At 50.0% G+C, this 18,107-nt stretch overlaps 1 protein-coding gene across 2 annotated transcripts; it reads left to right on the top strand.

Annotated features, from left to right (window-relative positions):
- Positions 1 to 1,707: 1,707 nt before the first annotated feature.
- Positions 1,708 to 12,356, top strand: ST6GALNAC1 (ST6 N-acetylgalactosaminide alpha-2,6-sialyltransferase 1). 2 transcript variants are annotated; one of them, XR_015807845.1, is made up of 10 exons: positions 1,708 to 2,128; positions 5,128 to 5,761; positions 7,352 to 7,520; positions 7,714 to 7,885; positions 8,249 to 8,387; positions 8,728 to 8,828; positions 9,390 to 9,479; positions 9,562 to 9,668; positions 10,704 to 10,803; positions 11,186 to 11,211. XR_015807845.1 is itself a non-coding variant. In XM_014889191.2 (9 exons), exons 1-9 carry the CDS (start codon positions 1,998 to 2,000, stop codon positions 11,354 to 11,356), a joined length of 1,707 nt encoding a protein of 568 aa, XP_014744677.2. In that variant the 5' UTR covers positions 1,770 to 1,997; the 3' UTR covers positions 11,357 to 12,356. The 2 variants fall into 2 exon arrangements, 1 of the variants encoding a protein (XP_014744677.2); XM_014889191.2 differs by lacking the exon at positions 9,562 to 9,668 and having other exon boundaries at positions 1,770 to 2,128; positions 11,186 to 12,356.
- Positions 12,357 to 18,107: the final 5,751 nt, after the last annotated feature.

The following is an 18,107-nucleotide window of genomic DNA, read 5'->3' as shown; positions in this document are numbered from 1 at the left end:
CAAAAAAAGTCTTGTAGTTGTGAAACCTGTTGACTGGCTTTGCTGTGACATAAAACAGGCACTTTCAGTTCTCTGGGTATTCAATAACAGTGTGAGTGATTCTGAGATTTGAGATACTGTCAACAAAAGCTTTTTTTATATCTGAGCTTCATTTTTTTATATGAGCTGTGCAAAAGTAGCCCATGCATAAGAAGCAATATGGCCATCTCCCCTTGAACTTTCAGGGTTCTTGTTTAGCAACTAAAAAAGTTAAAATAGTCCTTTGCTGTAAAACTACATCCCTGGTAGAAGTAAACATTTCTCTGCCTGGAGTGTCCATCTTTGCAAATCTTTCCCTCTGCTGGTGGGGTGATGTACTCTGGGCTGCCAAAGATCGATTTCATACTGACTAGAGATTTTCATAACATAGATTCTTCTTTTCTGTGGTTGATTTACACCAAATTTGCATTTTACTTTGATTTGTTTCAAACCAACCACGAGGTACTATGGATGTGTATCTAGCCATCTGCATTTGGGGGGCAGGGATTGATTCTGGATCAGAGGTGCAAGCAATTATTGCATGAAGAATATATATTTGTGGTTATATCTAAAACCCTGGGCAGGTGTTGGTATGAAATTCCTGGATTGTAACTATGGCCACTTACGTAGTTCACATGCACTCCCAGTGGTGCTTCTTCCAGGCTAGAGGCAAAGGGTTTCTGTTTTAGGGTAGACCAGTGTCATTAAGAACAATATGGGAAACTGTTGGGAAGGATGAATTAGGGAAACCTTATAAATACGAGTGCCTAGCAAAAGACTGAGAATATGGAAAATATAAGCGAAATAGAAATTATAGCAATTTTCGACTGTGTGGCTGAAAGCAACTGAATGCCTGCAGGCCCCTTTGTTTAGACAATGTTAGATGCTGCCAATACCAAAAAGCAAACAGACATCCTCCCCAGGCATGGCAGGAAGGGTCCCAGATAAAATTTAGAGATAAGAAAAGCAGTAAAACATGGTAATATAGTGATTCCTGTAGGTTGCATACAAATGTGGTTTACTGCACTGAAAAGAGAGAGAAAGAACAGCAACACACACGGAGCTCTTTGGGGAAAAAGGGCCAACTTTATTGTACAGACAGCCCGGATTTAAAGTGTGTTAGTGCAGCCAGGACAGGACAGTATTCACTGGACAATTGGGAAAAACATCCTTGGGACAGCACCTCAGGATGTATCCCACGGAAAAGACACCAGGGGTTAATCTTTATTATGAATTCCACTCTTTTTTTTCACCATATTATCACCTTGGGAGACTTCCTCCCTAACGGAAGCTGCAGTCAGCTTGTCAGCCTGGGAATGGAGCTGAGAGTCAGGAGAAATCCAGGCCTGAAAAGAATTTCTAAGCTGTAATTCCCTAGCTCTCTAAAAGTGTGTGTCCACATGCAAATGTTAGAGAATTTGTATCTTGTATTAGATTGGTTAGTGGAAATTAGAATATTCAACATAGAAGGAGATTTATTGTATTGTAAATGGGAAAATTTCTCTCTTACGCTCTTATGCTCTCTTTGCTCTTGCTTTCTTACTCTCTCCTCTGACTCTTGCTCTGAGCTGTGGCTGCAGTTCCTATCAGGGCCTCATATATACCCACACCCTACGAAATAAACTGTAAACTTTAAGACCAGAATAAAAGGAGCGCCTGAGTTTGTCCCGACCGTTCCAACGCAGCGATTCCCACAGGAAACTTCCATTGTTTGCAGTAAGAAGAGTTCCTTTCCCCGCTCTTTGTTAAATAAGCTTCTGGTAATAGACAGGAACAGTACAAAACTGATAATCTTGCCTGAGAAATCGGAGCTGTGTGCAGAATGTCTGGGAATGCTGGGAGACAGGGTGTACACATTGTTCCGGGCAAATCCAGAGGGAAGACCAGCCCAGTCCTTCCGCAGACCTTGGTGAGGCAGTGCCTGGCGAGCGCCTCGGGGCAGTGGCAGCAGCTCCTCTGACACTCACGGCTATCTCACCATGGACTGTTCCAGGATGAGGCTCCTGAAAATTGTCAAAGCCCTGATTTGCCTGGTTGTTGTAACTCAGTTCTGCCTCTTCGTTGTCAATTCCAGCTCCTTGTTTGACTTGGCAAAGTTAAAGATTTTCAGGTAAGGGATTTGTTCCTTCGTGGCATGCACTGTCTGGTGTGGTGCTTGTGCTCGCTTTCTCTCTCTGTCTCTCTGTCTTTTTTTACCCTGAAACTTGTACTTTTGATCTGAGTTAGGTCTTTACTTTAGCAGAGCATGGTGTTGGAAGATCCACAGTCAAAAACCTGCTTCTCTTGGCTCCCTATTTTCCAGGGGCTTCCCTTTGTAGCTGTCTAAAACTGTTTTTGGGTCACTAATCCTACCTGTTTTCACACTTTGGCACTGCACAGTATTTGCTTTTCCTGTTGGCTCCCCAGAAGAACCTTATTGAACCCTAATCCAGATTGCATTGCTGGACAGTGAATTTGTTGGGATGGCTTTGAATTTATGGCAGTTCAGCAGCTGATTCCTAACACAAAATCTTAGGAATTATTCCTAACACAAAATGTTTCATACTGGGACATCAATGTCATCCAGCCATGGTATCCTGATACCTATTTTATATAAATGGTCAAGTAAATCCTACGGGAATGGGTGTGGAGGGAATTGCAGTGAAATGTCATCAGCATCAGTGGCAAGGGAGCACTGCTCCTTGCATGAGCCCTTGCAGACACCTGAGCCTTTCCCAGTACAGGTATGGCTTGTGGATGTGTTGATGCTGTGTATAGGAGGCACCACTCCCCAGCCTCCCCACCACCCTCACCTGGTCCCAGCTCTCCCAGTGAGCTCATCTGGCTTGCCTTGGTTGGGTTGGTTCTCAGCTGATGTCTGGGCTGATGCTGTGGGGGCAGGCAGGAGTGAGGCTGGGAACATCTGCAGCTCTTCTGGAGGTGATGAGTTCAACTCAGCTCTAGAAGCTTGAGACCACGCTTTGAGGACAGCTGTCAATTTGGAGAGGTTGGAATGTGCACAAGGGACGTGGGAGGGAAAGGAGAGGAGGAGGAGGTGTAGAGAAGTGAAGTGAGTTGTCCTTGATCCCAGAGCCCATCAGTGGCAGAGCTGGAACAAGAAGTGGCTCTCCATGTTCAGCTGCTTGAAGCCATTTCCTTCTACTGTAGTTTCAGAGAATGAAAATGCCTATATTTATACAACTTAGGTAAATCACAACAAGGTATGAGCTGTGTGTAGTTGTTTGTGTGGCAGTGCTATTTCTGTACCTTGTATGCCACGTAGAACACACAAAGCAGCATTTTCATGGCTTTATCCTCTCTTTATCCTTGGGCTTTGTAAAAGGGGAGGAAAATGACAGTAAATGTCATTGAGCTTCTGCAGTTGTTTGCCAGCTGGACTCTAGAGCCTGAAATTCATCGAGCTGCTTTGACAATTTGTCTGGATTTAAAATGCTGGTCAGGAAAGCAGAGCCCTGTGAAAGCAGGAGTGCCTGGCCACGTGGGCCTGACTGCAGGGAGCAAGCTTTGGGGTGTGAAGAGCCCTCACTTTTACACTTACTCTCTGGCACAGCATCTGAAGTTAAAGTGTTATAGACTGAGGTGGAATCCACCATGCAAGACAGCACATAGGGAAAGCCTGGGGTGGGGGATGGTTTCTCAACTCCTGTTTCATTTGTTCTCTGCACTTTAATTTCAAAGTTTTAAACATCATCTTAAAAATGCAACAGAAATTCATCGAGGGATTTAAGATCTGTCTGAGTTACCTTACCAAATTTCTCTTTATTTAGAGTGTCCCTATAAAATCTTTCCTCCTTTTGGGCAGTAAACAGTAAGTTTATACATGAAGCACTCTGATAGAAAGCACATGCTGCACACTTGGTTGAAACTGGCTAATGATTAGGAGAGAGGCAGAGCTGATAGGCCATTTGCTACAACCTCTCTTTCTTAGCCTTGCACGGATTTATCTGATATGAATAATTTTTAATAGCCTCCTTAGTCAATAATTTCCTGAACACTTTCAGAGTGGTATGACTCCATCAAATTTCAGCAGTAACTGAGCTGCTATCTGCAGCCTGTTATCTGCAGAAGTGTTTTTTCTCCCATTTTTCACTTCGGAAGCAATCCACAGTGTTCTGAAACAAGTGTGTCATGCAAAGGCTGAGCATGAGTGTGGAATCAGACTGCCACAACCATGCTGGTTTATCCCGAAAAGCTTTGCTGTACATAGAAGCTCAGCTGTGGATATTGTTCACCTTCCTTTTTCCTGTCCTACCCTCCAGCCATGTGCAGAGAAGAGGGAATGTTTAGGACAAAACCCCACCACTTCTGCCTTGATTTTTTTTTCCCCTGTGTTTCAGCACAGTCTTGTTGCAGGTGGCTCTTCTGCTGTTGGCAGATGTGTCCTCCTGTCATAACCTTGTACCTGCCTGTGCCTCTGAATCAGGCAACAAGGCAGCCGCAATATTAGAGGCAAGTGCTAAAAATGTAGAGATTTTGCATTTTAATAGCTTCACAGTGTCTGCCTTCAGACACAGGTGCCTGGTGAGTGCTGTGTGATGCCCTTGCATTACCTGACCAAGGAGGAGAGAAAGAAGCGCCCTGTGGCCCCAAAAGCTCAAGAGGTGATGTAGGGTAAAGAAGTGACTTTCACTTCTTCTTAGACTTCCCTTCCTGAATTCTGGAAGATCCTCCTGCTCTGTTGCTGAAGCACAGGGCTCTGCTGGCAGAGGAGAGAGGCAGATGGCTGCCTCCATGCCTCCATGGTGTGTGCCATGTCCTGAGCCCAGGATCTCCAAACCAACCCCGCAGTGCTCCGGGGACATTGCCAGGGTCCCTGCCCAGTGCGTGGCAAAGCTGGGCTGTACTGGGTGGCTGTTACTGCCAGTGTGAATGCTTCGTGTGCCAAGTGCTGAGGAGAGAATGTGTGCCTCTGGGATTTGCCTGGTGGGGAGATAAGCAATATTCAGGCTAGAATGGTGTAGGAAGTTGAATAACATTTTGGCAAAGTTTAAAATGAAATTGCTCTAAAGCACAGAGAGAGGCTCAGAGTCAAGAGCACTAGAAATTGGCTGAAGGGTGTTCAGTGTTAAGTGTGTGTGATGTATCTGCTTTTCCTTTGATGGCATTCAGGAAATTGAGCATTTTCCAACATGCCCCAGAGACACCAGAAGTGGACACCCAAGAGCAACAGGGTTTAAACTATTCTGATAATGGGAACTCCAGGAGCGTTTTAAAGGTGGCTTTGGGAGGACACATCACAAGACTCAAAGATGTGGTGGAGAAGACAGTAAGAGAGAAAGGAAAGGAGGAGGAGAAGGAAACAATGAAACCATTTATGGGGGTTGAGGAAGCCAAGGAGAGTGTGTCTGTGAAACCAGCACCGCAGTTGGAGGGAATCAAGAAGACAACAGTGGAAACAACCCCTATGGTGCAGGAAAACAAGGGGAAAACAACAGTGGGGCCATCTCCATGGCTGGAAGAAGCCAAGGAAAAGACAACAATGAAACCACTTCCCAGGGAGATGGGAGGCAACGAGAAGGCAACAGTGAAACCATCCCCTGGGGTGAAGGGAGCACATGAGAACAACACATCCCAAGATCAAGCAAAACCCAAAGCATCTCCTGCATCAATGAAAACTGTAAGACCTACTCCTCAGGCTGCTGCAGTGACACAGAAGAGGAACCTGAGTGCTGCTAACTTCCCATCTGAGCCGCATTGGGATTTTGAGGACGAGTACCTGCTGGATAACTCATCCCCGCCCTCGGTAGGTGGGATGGTGCAGATGGTCACCACGAATGTGCCTCCCCATTGACCTCCTTGTCTGCTGGCCCCTGGGCATGTGTGCTCTTTGCAGCTGGGGATGATTTCAGAGCTGGTAGGTCACTCATGGGTATATGCAGATGCTGGTGGGACTCAGACAGGAAGACCTCTATATACAACATCTGCATTCACATGAAAACTCAGGTTCATTAAATTTGAGCATCTCATGATTACTAATGTCCAGGAACCTCTAGGAAAGTAGTAAACTACAGCAAAGTTAGGACAGCTTGTGGTGTCTCCTACTGTCTCTGTCCCCATCCTATGCTGGTAACTCTTTGTAAAACTTACCCAGAGCAGTTTTCCCTGGCACTCCTGTTTTGGGAAGGCTTGGAACAGGTGGCTCACCTTCTCACATGTTGTGTCTCACTCTCAAACCTGATCTGTAATTCTGCAGAGAGAGGGAGTTGCCAGAAACACTCCCTCCTCTTTAATTTCCTGCATGGTCAGAGTTTTCCCTTGTTCCTCTGGTATTGATCCAGTCTAGCTCTGGAGGCACAGGTACCAAGCCTTGGACAGTACCTGCTTGAGCAGGAAGGGAGTGTCCCTGTTTCTGGACATGAAATATGCTGTGAGTGAAATGATGCCACCATGAAACCCGTGACAATGTAGTCCTCAGTGCACTCTGGTGACAGGCAGAATGAGGGCTGTCTCCTCAGGCTGTGGCAGGGTTGTCATCCCCATCCACTGCAGAGAACACAGCTCAGCCATGGAGCACTCAGCAAGGCTTTGGCAACACAGCCATTTCTGGGGATTTGAGCTGGGCTTGAGGGTCCATTTGTTCTCTGTTTTGTCTTTCAGTAGGTGTTTGGGGAAGGTGTCTAGGAAAGAAAAGCCCAAATTGACTCAGCAGAAAATTCAGTGTAGTGGAGCTGTTTGCTTTCCATCTGCACACCCAGCCTCACTCTTGCCAGCTGCAGTGAGACCCCCCCTTGTAGGATAAACTGGCTTGGATTCCTCTCTCAGCTGCACATTTCACTGATTTATTTATGACATTGAACAAGTTGTTGCACATTTTTCTTACCCTTAAAGGGAGTGGCAATGGTGATCTGATTTCATTTGTTTTCAAGTGTTTCCTCAGGTGCACTCTTTGGACCTTGAGAGGCGTGTTCCCAAAAGGGGCTGTTCATTATAGCATGTATATGTTATTGCAGCATATTCTTAGTGCTTACAGCCTTTTTTGATGCATTTAGGTTAGACCTATTACAAATGTTAATTTGCATCAGCTAATGAGGCCCAAAGCCAGTAAAACATTTAAACATGACAGGCCCGTTGTTCCGAAGAGGAAAAGTCTCAGAGACTTAGAGTCATCCTGGCTCCCTTGTAGGTGACTTTTCACCAGCTGGTTATGGATGTAGTGCTAAAATTGTGCTTCATGTTCCTGGTGATGGGGATCGTGAGGGGAATGTATGAGGTACCACTGGAGCTTCTGTGTTTCTCTTTGGTCCTGCCATAGACAGGCTCACAAGCACTGGCACTCAGTCATGTTTGTCACCTCTGCTCATCAGTCAGTATTGTTTGCTTTTTGTTTTTCAAGACCTGCTCTGAATCAGTGAGGGCCAGGGCTGCCAAGTCTGACTGGCTGCGGGATCTTTTCCTGCCCAACATCACACTCTTCATAGACAAGAGATACTTCAATGACAGTGAATGGAACCGCCTGGAGCATTTTATACCCCCCTTTGGCTTCATGGACCTGAATTACTCACGTGAGTCCCTCAGGGCTTGTCAGGATGGGACTTTCAGGCTCCTAACAGGAAGCTTATGCTGAGTAAGCTGGAGGTTTGCAGCATCTTCCCATCAAAGGCATCAGTCTAGGAGGATCTCACGGTGGAAACTCTGGTGGTTTCACTGTGTCCATCCCAAAGACTCTTGATACTCACCACTGTGTTTGCTTTACAGAGGTAAAGAAGGTCATATCCCTGCTGCCCCCAAAGCCCCACCAGCAGCTGCTCCTGGCCAACCATGACAGCAGCGTGCCCACGTGCATCAGCTGTGCTGTGGTGGGGAATGGAGGAATACTGAATAACTCTGGGATGGGCCAGGAGATTGACTCCCATGACTATGTCTTCAGGTAAGGCAGCCTCCCTTCTCAGAAGATGCACAGCTAGCTTATTGTGGCTAGCCCCTAACTGTGGCTGGATCACTTCATTTCTTCTACTATTCCACTTATTCCCAAGTGCCAAAGTGATGGATGGCAGGAGATAAAAAGTCCAAAAGTAATTGGACAGTTACTAAATATCCAAAGCCTGTGATCACAAATGAGCCATAAAGAGCCATCTCCACAAGAGGCTCTCCTGCAGATCAGGGTGCCAATCAGCATGGGCCTAGTCTTCCCTTCCTCCAGCCTAACACTGTCTTTTCCTATTAGGAATGTGCATGTGAGGGGTTTCAGTGGTCACCTAACTCTGCTCTTCTGTTTGATTTCCTTGGCCAGGGTGAGCGGGGCTGTAATCAAGGGCTATGAAAAAGATGTGGGAACAAAAACCTCCTTTTATGGATTCACAGCCTACTCCCTGGTTTCCTCTCTTCAGATCTTGGGACACAGAGGGTTCAGCAACATCCCATGGGATAAAGTAAGTGATGTTCCTGCTGTGTGCATGCACAGCTTTGACAGGATGCTGTTTGTCTGTGTGCTTCAGTTCTGCTCTTGCCTTGAGGAGCAGTGGGGCTGAGGCAGCCCTTTAGCATTACCCTCAGTGAGGGAACCTGCACTGCCTTGGCTCAGAGTGAGTGTTTGCAGTGGCAAGCTGTGTCAAAGCCACTCCAGCCTTGTGGTATGTAGAAGGAGCTGCACATCAGATGTTATCTCCATTCTGCTACTGTGAGCTGCAGACTGAAGATGTGTGTCCAGAAACTCAGTCTGCTTGCATTTTTTTCCAAGTGCCATTCACTAATGCTCACTTGTTTTCTTAGCATGTCAGATACATTCACTTCATGGAGGGAGCAAGAGACTATGAGTGGCTGGAGGCTCTTCTGTTCAACAAGAACATCAGGAAAGGATTCTTGAACCTAGGGTAAAACAAACTCCTCTACCCCTCCAGTGACGAGCTCTCTGTTGTGCTCTTTTCCTCTCCCAGTGCTCAACCCTGTGGAGGACCAGGCCAGGGTAAAGCCAGGGGAAAGCCTCCCTCCCCTGGTAGACTTGCAGGCCGAAATCTCTCATTTCCTCCACAGCTCTGAGCACTGCTCAAGTCAATACACCTCCTTCCCAGAGGTAGCTGATTTCAACGATGTGTGGCCAGGGCTTAGAGAAAGCTTTGTGGCTTTTGGGGGTGAACACATGCTGCTGGCTGGTCTGGTGCCTGTTTATGGATGAATGTCTGGTTTCACCAATTTTTGCCTATACAAACACATGTTTCTGATATTCCTGTCTCCTTTTGTTGCCTCTCCTCCCTGGTCTCTTCCTCTGCAATGCACATAGGCTATGGAGGCTTTGTCATAATGTGGGAAATGTTACAGAATATCTTCACAGTGTTTGTGGTTCTTTTCTTACCATCAAGTGCATCAGGGCTGATCCTTTCTAGCTGTGATGAGGTGCAGGAGCTTGTCTTGAATTTCCCAATTCCTGTCTTTAGGCAGAAGCCCCGGCAGAAATTCGATGAAGATTTCACAATGGACAAATACCTGGTGGTTCACCCTGATTTCCTCAGATACATGAAAAACAGGTGAGCTGTGGGTTGTGTGCTCTACCAGGCTTGCTTTTCCTGGCCAGCACCATCTCTCTTTGTCTCTGGTCTCTCCTCCCAGCTCCCTCCCCTGTAACCACAGTTCCACCACACCAGCAGCCTGGGGATAAGCATCAGCAGTGTGAGCTCAGCTGAAACTCTCTGTGGTGCTGCAGTGGGATGTTAGTGGTAGGTAAACATCCAGAATTTGTGAGCTAGAGAAGCAACAGCCATCAGACAGTTTGCTTTTCTGCATCCAAAAAAGATCCAGGGCTAATTGCAACTTTAAGTGCAGGAAGAATGTTACTGAAGTGCCAGAATAATTGATCTCTAGTTCAGGACCAGCCTTTCATGTTCCCCATTGCTTAGCACCTTGGGGGAAGGCTCTGTAACAAACCTTCTCTCCAGAGAGTTTTCTTGCCTCGAGAAGTTGGTTGTACCCTCAAGCATGACAACAGGCTCTTCTTCAGCATCCCCTTTGCCTGGCCTGGCTGCTGCTCTTCTGTGCCTCTCCAACCCTTTCCACGAGCCTGCTGGCCACTGTCACATGAGATCTGCCCATCATGGGCCACACATGACTCAGAGATGGAGGAACAGGAGCTCCTGTTGTGCCTTGCTTTGGCTGCCTTTACCCTTCAGTCTCCTTGAGAGCTTCTGCCTTCCCTGGAGCCAGATGGCCAGCACTGCCTGCCTGCTCTGCTGTCCCCCCTCTGACTTGGGTCCTTTCCAAGGCCAAGAGGACTCCATGCTATTTTTTCCCAGTGTTTACTCCTGCTCTCCTAACAAATCCTGCCATAACACAGTGCAGCTCCTGGCAGGTTCTGTGACACTCCTCTGCACCTTCCCTATGTCTCGTTTTGCTCCTAGATATGGATGGGGAGCAGGATATACCAGGGAGCCTCAAAGCCACCTCTGCACTGCAAAGCAAAGGACAGATTTAAGAGTAGTGGGCTTTAACCTACGAGATCCTTTAATCCATTCCCTCTTTACCCCCACTGCCTCAAGACCTGCCACTTCCACAAAGCTGGGGCAGAGCTGAGCTTAGGTTGCAGTGCAAGTGGTGGAGAGTTCTAGGCACACTCGTGGCTTCTCTGAAATGCCTCATATGGCCCCAGTCTGCTGCAAGGAGGGAAGATGCCACATGGGCCACAGAGGGACAAGGTGTGCCCTGCTTGAAACACCACAACCAGCAACTCCTCAGTGCTTTCCTCTCTCCTGCTCCAGGTTTTTAAAGTCTAAAAATTTGGAAAAGCACTACTGGAGGCTGTACAGACCCACAACAGGGGCTTTCCTGCTGCTGACTGCACTCCACCTCTGTGACCGGGTAAGGGTACAGTGATTCTTGCACCCAGAACTGTCTGGAAGTGGGAACAGGGGCAGGGGTGGCTGCTGTCTGCCTCGAGAGTATATGGGCTTATGTCAGCTGTGGAGGAGCAGACTGAAGATGAGAAACATCCCCAAAATAGCTCCCATAAGGGTGGTGAAGCCTGCTGTGACCTAGAGCACATGATCTCCCAGTGAGGGGACTGCAGGATCTCTGGAGCCAGTGCTCACAGTCTGCTCCTTCTGGAACCCCACACAGGGTCACCAGAGCAGCCCCAGCTGGCATCTCTGTGCTCACTCCCCGTTTGGGAGCTGTGTCCTGTATTTCACTTGCTCCTTCCATCCCTGGTACCCCTGCCCAGTGAACCCTGCATCTTTCCCAGGTCAGTGCCTATGGCTACATCACAGAGGGGCACGAGAAGTACTCAGATCACTACTATGACAAAGACTGGAAACGTCTGATTTTCTACATTAACCATGACTTCAACCTGGAGAAGCAGGTATGGAAAAGGCTTCATGATGAGAATATCATGAAACTTTACCAGAGAACCTGACTGTGGCAAGGGTCATTGCCTGGGAAATCTGAACAATACCTCACTGTGAAGAGAAGATCACCAGAGCCATTTGCTCGGGACTGCTGGGCACATTTCATCCCCACAAAGACATTTCCCTCCTTCAGCACCTCTGTTATTTCAGAACACTTCAACAAATGTGTGAATGCTGCAGACCCAAAGACCAATGAGAAAATGCAGCATGCCAACGAAGTCCCACGTGGCTCTGCTGCAGGACTCTTGCTGGTTGTTGTAGACGTGGGTATTAAGAGAGCAGAATCCAGGGTGGACATGGTCCCGTGTCCTTTGTGTAATTCAGGCTTTTTCCCTTTGCAATGAGGTGCTCCTTAGGCTGGGGCCACTTCTCTTCTGGGTGCATCCTCTCCTTTAGCAATGCCCATTTTGGAGCTGAGTATTGTCTAAACAAACTCCCTGAGGAGCTGGAGTGGATGGAGGTGGAAACACAGATCCTGTTTCAGGTTGACTTAATTTCTGGGGTGGGGGTTGCACTCACTCTGCTCCCTGCAGATAAAAAGGATGGACTGGACACTTCCAGGTGACTAATTTGAGAGAGAATGAGTTTCACATCTGCTCCCCAGTGTGGCTTTGCTATGACACTCCTAGAGGAGCACTGCCATCAACTCAAGGGCTCTCCATGGTGCACCAGACCTTCTGTACCTGGTACCTCTTGCCCCAGGGCTCCCCTGGCTGCACAAAATGTGAATTTTGTGGCATGGACCTGATGTGCCAAGTCCTTGCGTAGCTGGACTTCGTTGTGCTTGGCTCCCAGCTGTGCCCAGAGCACTGTGTTTGTCCTGTTGCCAGAAGAGGTGGGAGCTCTCCAAGTGCAGGGATGGATGCTGTCTGTCCTTGCAGCTGGCTGAAGTGCCTGTTCCCCATGATGCTGGGAGGGGCCCAGCTGCAGCCAGCAAACCTGGAATTTGTTGGTCTCCTGGAAGGGGTTTTGTAAGCGAAATAAATGGCCCTGCTTTGGCCAAGCTGATCTTTCATGCAGCCCTGTGGGTTGTGGTTGTTTAGTGCCCCAGAACCGATGCTTTAAAGGCTGAGATACAGCAGATGGCAAAGCCAGGAAAGGACTGAGAGTAAGTGAGATTACCTCCACCTGGAGAAGCTCTGCAGCTTGTGTGGACACACCTGAGCCTATCCCTGTTCACCTTGCAGGACAGGGATCAGCACCAGCCAAACACCTCCCTGAGGAAGTGGATGAACACTGCAAGTTTGTCCTTGTCCCAGCAACTTCTCTCCAAGTATATCAGATGCTCAAGGCAGATGCATGAAGGGCTGGATGTTTCCCCCATGACACTATGCAGGCAAAAAGCCACCTCCAGTGTCCCAGCAGGTCCAGTGCATCTCCCTGGGGTTAACCAGCTGCACACTCACTGGACCTGCTTTGGTTGTGAGTGTTTTTCCATTTCTGCAGCATTTCTGTTGGGGGTAGCAGCGTCTCCAGGGACTCCCTGGGGTCCAAAGAAGGCATTTCAGCTGGGACTGTCAGCAGGATTTGGAAATCAGGCTTGATATCCTTTTTCCCTTTTTCCTCGTGCTGCAGACAGGCCAGGCAGTTTCTCTTGTCTCACTGAGCTTGTTTGTAAAGGACAACCAACCTCCCACACTGAGAATCTAAATGCAGAATTCAGCTTCTCTGGAGCAGGTGTAGCCTGTGCCTGGCTGCTGTGCCCAGGGAGCAGGGAGTTGTCCAAAATGCACAGTGCCTCTGTGGGCAATGATGGTCCACAGGGAGCCACGGGCTTTGGAGCAGACCAGAAATCCTTCCTGAGCAGCAAACAGGGAAGCCTGAGTGAGGCTGGCCACCAACCTGAGGAGAAACTCCTGTACCCAGGAGCTCTGGACCTGCTGGATGCCTCAGCCCCTCTTGGTGGCTGTGCACCCCATCCCTAGGTGGCCCTGGAGGTGTCCCCTGTCCCCAGGCCCTGCAGGCTGTCCCTGATGGGCTGTGGGTGGGCAGTGAAGCAGTTTTGTTCCTTCCCTGTCCCTCAGGCACATTGCTGTGGGTTGCTTAGTGACCGGCTCCACCGGGTATTCTTCCTGCCTGAATAGGGCTTTTCTCTTCCCCAGAAGTTGGAAGAAGTTTCTCTCAGACCTTTCCCTTCCCCCCTCTCCTCTTTTGTTCCTCCGTCCTTTGGGAAGCAGGAGGGGGCTGAGCAAGGATTCCCCAGTGGGCGAGGGGGCTTTGGGGATGGGCTGGCAGCCCCCAGCCCATGTTTTTCCCCAGTGCCGAGGCTTCCCAGAGACAAGGGAAGGAAACTTCCCAGGAGGCTTTCCCCAGAGCCTGTTCCCTCCAGGCTTATCTCTCAACACAGCTGACTAAGTTTAATGTTATCAGGGATAATCTTGGCTAGAAAAGGGCCTTTGCTGTCGTGTGGAATTTCCCAGCGAGCTCAAACCACATCCTTCCTGATCCCAGGAAAGCAACTCTGACCTGATGGTCCCCTTCACACCCTCACTTTGCTCCTGGCCCCTGCCCCAAGGCATCCCATCCCACTGTGGGCTGGCTGAGGTGTGACACACTGGGTCACATCCCCTGCAGCACGAGGCCAGCTGTGCCTCACCAGAGCCACCTGATCTTGTGGCATCGTGTCCACAGTGGCCACAGGAAGCTGAGCAGGGTTGGAGGTGGCATTTCCTGGCCAACTTCCAGCCTGGCACAAGCTAATGGAACAAAGCCTGCAGAGAGCAGCTACAGCTGGGGCACCGTTGGCAAGAGCCAGGATTCAGGGCTGGGCAAGCTCCCAGCAGAGTGGGTGTCCCAGGGTGAAAGCAGCCCTGCTGGGCTGTGCTGTAGTAGCTCCATCCTGCTCAGTGCCATCCCAAAATCCAGGTCTCTGTGGCTGGCACACTATCAAGACTGTCCCTGTGCCTCCAGGTGGCAGCTCCTGTTCAGGGATCTGTCTTTGTGCCAGGTCTGGCACATCCTGGTGCCACCGTGTCCTGGTGCTGGGCACAGCCCTGCAGCTGCCTCCCATTTATGGCCTGGGGGCTCCCTGGGGTGTGTAGGGACACAGGGAGCAGAGGTTTGGTACCTTGCAGTCACAAGGTGTGTGCAAAGGTGTGACCTTGGCTCCTGCAGCGTGGCGTGGAGCTGACGGTGGGATCAGGTCTGACATCCTGAGGGATGCTCAGATACAGCAACTCCTCCTGCACAGACACAATACCCAGTGCCAGGGACCAGTGGATTCCCCACTGCTAGCCAGGAGCTCTGGGGGCTGCAGGATTTAAACAAGGAAGTTAGATTTGGAGGATAAATAGACCACTGTGCCTCAGCATGTCCAGAAGTTGCTGTTTTGTCAGCCCTGCTTTCTTCAAAAGCTCTTGGAGTGTACCATGAACTGTTATTACAGCTGTGCCAGACTCCTCCTGGGGTTCCTCAAGAGTTAACAGCCTTTAAATATTCCCCACCAGATTGCAGAAACCAAAACCACCCAGAAACTCTCATGGTGTCACCTTCTTGGCAGGGCTTCAAACTTTTTGCTTCATTTCCACCTCTTCTGTCTCTCAGTGTGCCTGCTCACCTGTACAGCAGAAGCAGAGCCCATCCTGTCCTGTGTGTTCACAGAGCTCCTGGACTGCAGATGGAGCAGGGGGAAGCAGACATTGTCTTGCTGGAGGACAGGGATGCATCTTGGGGACAAGTGAGTGGTGCAGAGCCCATCTCATCCCTGCTCCTGGTCAGTGCAGCCCTGCTCTCTGGATCCTCTCTGGGTTTGGCCTCACCAGGAGCAGGGACAAGGTGGGCTCTGCAGTGTGTCCTGGGGTTTGACAGGTGACAGCCAACCCCAAACCCCACCAGGTGCTGGAGGCAGTCACTGTATGTCCCACACACAGCTCCAAAGCAGCCTTGTGCCATTGGGGCACATCCATATTGTCACTCCTGTCTCTTTCCTTCCCAGGCAAGGAACTGAGGCACAGAGCAGCCAGAGCTGAATAACAGCACAAAGCTTCCCTCTAGATGTGTTACTCATGAGCTTCTGTGGCTGGCTGGATGCAGTGGGAGTGTGGCAGAGCTATGTGCCTGCTCCAGGTCAGCACAAAAACCTCTGTGTTGGGAACTTAGCAGATACTGTTACTGTTCCTCAGTTGCTGAGAGGTTTGGGGCAGGCCTTGGGGGCAGAGGGTGGGAGGTTTCCCCTCCTTGCCTCCTCTATGTGGACCTTCTCCCTTTCTTGGGGATGTGGTAGCAGGTAAATCCAGTTGAACCAGAAAAACTATTGATAATAGGGGAGGGAGAACAAGATAAAGGAGCAGCCCATGGCTTTGTTGTGCAAAAAGCACCAGCTGACCTGCCAGGAGCCCTCACCTCCAGGTGCTGGAGCAGGGCCCTGCAGGTAAACAGCTCCAGGGGGTGCAGCAGGGCTCCTCTGCCAGGCTGAGCAACAGGACCTTGGATGCTGCAGAGCTTTCCCAGCTTGGCCTGGCCAGCCCTTGGAGTGGTCAGTTCTAGAAAGACACTTTCTGAGTTCTAGGGATGTCCCAAGGCTCACTCCATCCCTCCCACGGCAGCCACAGTGTCCAATGGCACCACACAGGTGGGTGGACAAGGGGCTGGGTCTCCCACCCACACTCAAACATGGTGTCCCCTCTCCCCAGCTTTGGGGACAGAGCCTGGCCTGACCCCGGGGATGTGTGGCTTTGAGCAGACCTCGGGGACTGGTTGTTCTGCCAAGAGCAGGGCAGGATCAGCCCACATCTCTCTCTGGTCCAGAGCTGACAAGAAGGGGGAAAGCAGAGGTTTGCATCATCACCCAAATTTCTCAGAGGTGTTTCCCAGCTCTGCACCCCTCCAGGCATAGCTCAGAGCCTCCCAGGTTGCCTCATGGCACTGGAGAGGGGATGGCCTTTGAACTGTGTGTTTGGCTTATCTGAGCCCAGGTCAGCGGTCCGGGGCTGGCCAAGGGCTCTGCCATGTGCAGGCGCCTGCGATAAGAGCCAGGCTGGGCCAGCAGGGCCACGGGGAGCGAGCCAACATGAGCCAGCCTAAGCCACATCCTGTCACTGCTCCCGAGGTCCCGACCTGCCAGTTCAGCCAATGGCTTGTCCCAACAACCTTCCTGCTTTGGGGAAGAGCAGGAAGGGACTATAGGGTGTGTTTTCCTGACGGGACACGTCCTGCCACACTGGCACAAAGATCAGAGAGTCACCAAATCCATCTGGTTGGAAAAGGCCTCTGAGGTCATTGATTCCAGCCTTTGATTGAGCAGCTTGTTAACTAGACACTGTGTCACATCCAGCCTTTCCTTAAACACCTTCGGGGACAGTGACTCCAGCGCCTCCCTGGGCAGCCCATTCCAATGCCTGACAACCCTTTCTGTGAAGAAATTCCTCCTGATGTCCAACCTAGACGTCCCCTGGCACAGGACTGTGTTCTCTCATCCTGTCACTGGTTGCTGGGGAATAGAGCCCGACCCCCAGCTGGCTACACCCAACTGTCAGAGTTGTCATGAGTGGTGACCTCTTCTTCTCCAGGCTAAACAACTCCAGCTCCCTCATAGGAATGACATTCCATACCTTTCATCAGCCTCACTGCCCTTCTCTGAGCAGTTTTGCTGCACTCCCAAGCCCCTTTCCCCACCTGCAGCGCGGGGGTGTGGGCAGGGCAGAGAAGGGCAGAGCACAGCCCTGAGCATCTCTGATCCCGCAGCCACGGCACTGCTGTCACCCCCATCATCTCCAGGCATCCTCCACGTGGTCACTTCTCCTGACTTGGGTTGTAGTAACACCTACAAGTCCAGCACAAAGCCGAGCAGAGAGTGCCAGGGAGCTCTCTCAGCGGGCGCTTTGCCTGGCCCCGTTTGCCCCGGGCAGGGAGCCTGGCAAGAGGAGCTGTGGCTGAGCTGCTCCCGCTGCCCTCCCCGCCCCAGCAGGCAGGGGCCGTGTGTCAGCCTCCCGGGACATCTGCTGATGAATTTTTCATGCTGCCATGGCCGTGCCTCCGCAGGCAGCCATATGGCCCCGCGGTCTCGGGGGGTAACACAGCCACCCGCTGCGGCCGCCAGGCTCTGCGACTCTGCGACCTGCTCTGTGAGCAGATTGTTGGCACTTGCTTAGATATACCTCTGCCCCGTGCTGAATGAATTTGGATATATAAATCCTCCAGGGGATTTTTGGAGATCTCGTTCTCCCACCTGCACAGTTCATCATGGCAAAGACCATGCGATTTTCCTCCACCAACCTGTGGCTGGCAGCCAGCTGGTGCAAAATATGTTTATTCTCCTCTTGTGCTCTCTAGCCATGGGGAGGGATTGGGTTCTGTTTCCAAGAAGTAATCACTGGAATAAAAGGCCCAGGCTAAAAATGATACTTGCTGGTTTCTATTGTAATTTCTTTTATGTTCTTTTCCTAATCTTTATTTGGCAACTACCATCCAAAAAGGTTTTTCACACTTATTTAACTTCTAAATTAAGTACCACTTAATTTTGGGGCATAGTCCAAAATGCATTGTAGCACAAAACAAGTGGAGCAGATGAAGAACTGTGCATATCATTTTCACCCTGCTGAAAATAAAACCAACAGTAGAAAGCCATATATCATGGAAACAGAGAAATGTGAAGAAACCAGCTCCTCCAGCCCTTGAAGCTGCCACTCCACCAGCATTTGCATGATTGGGCCATAAATGTTTCCAAATGGCAAATCCCTGACTCTCCCCAGGTCACTTCCTCTGGACCATTGGTCATCCATCTGGAGCCAAGCCTTGCTATGTCCCTTGTGACTTACTCGA

This window comes from Sturnus vulgaris, chromosome 20, assembly GCF_052056855.1.
Source record: "Sturnus vulgaris isolate bStuVul1 chromosome 20, bStuVul1.hap1, whole genome shotgun sequence".
Lineage (NCBI taxonomy): Eukaryota > Metazoa > Chordata > Aves > Passeriformes > Sturnidae > Sturnus > Sturnus vulgaris.
The sequence above is the reverse complement of the archived record's forward strand: the minus strand, read 5'-3'. Positions and strand labels throughout refer to the sequence as shown.

Excerpts from the sequence above, each read along its gene's own strand:
- ST6GALNAC1 (XM_014889191.2), top strand. The coding sequence starts at position 1,998 with ATGGACTGTTCCAGGATGAGGCTCCTGAAAATTGTCAAAGCCCTGATT. Across the intron at positions 7,521-7,713 it reads CATGGACCTGAATTACTCAC|AGGTAAAGAAGGTCATATCC; the intron begins GTGAGTCCCTCA and ends TTTGCTTTACAG. Across the intron at positions 8,829-9,389 it reads AAAGGATTCTTGAACCTAGG|GCAGAAGCCCCGGCAGAAAT; the intron begins GTAAAACAAACT and ends TCCTGTCTTTAG.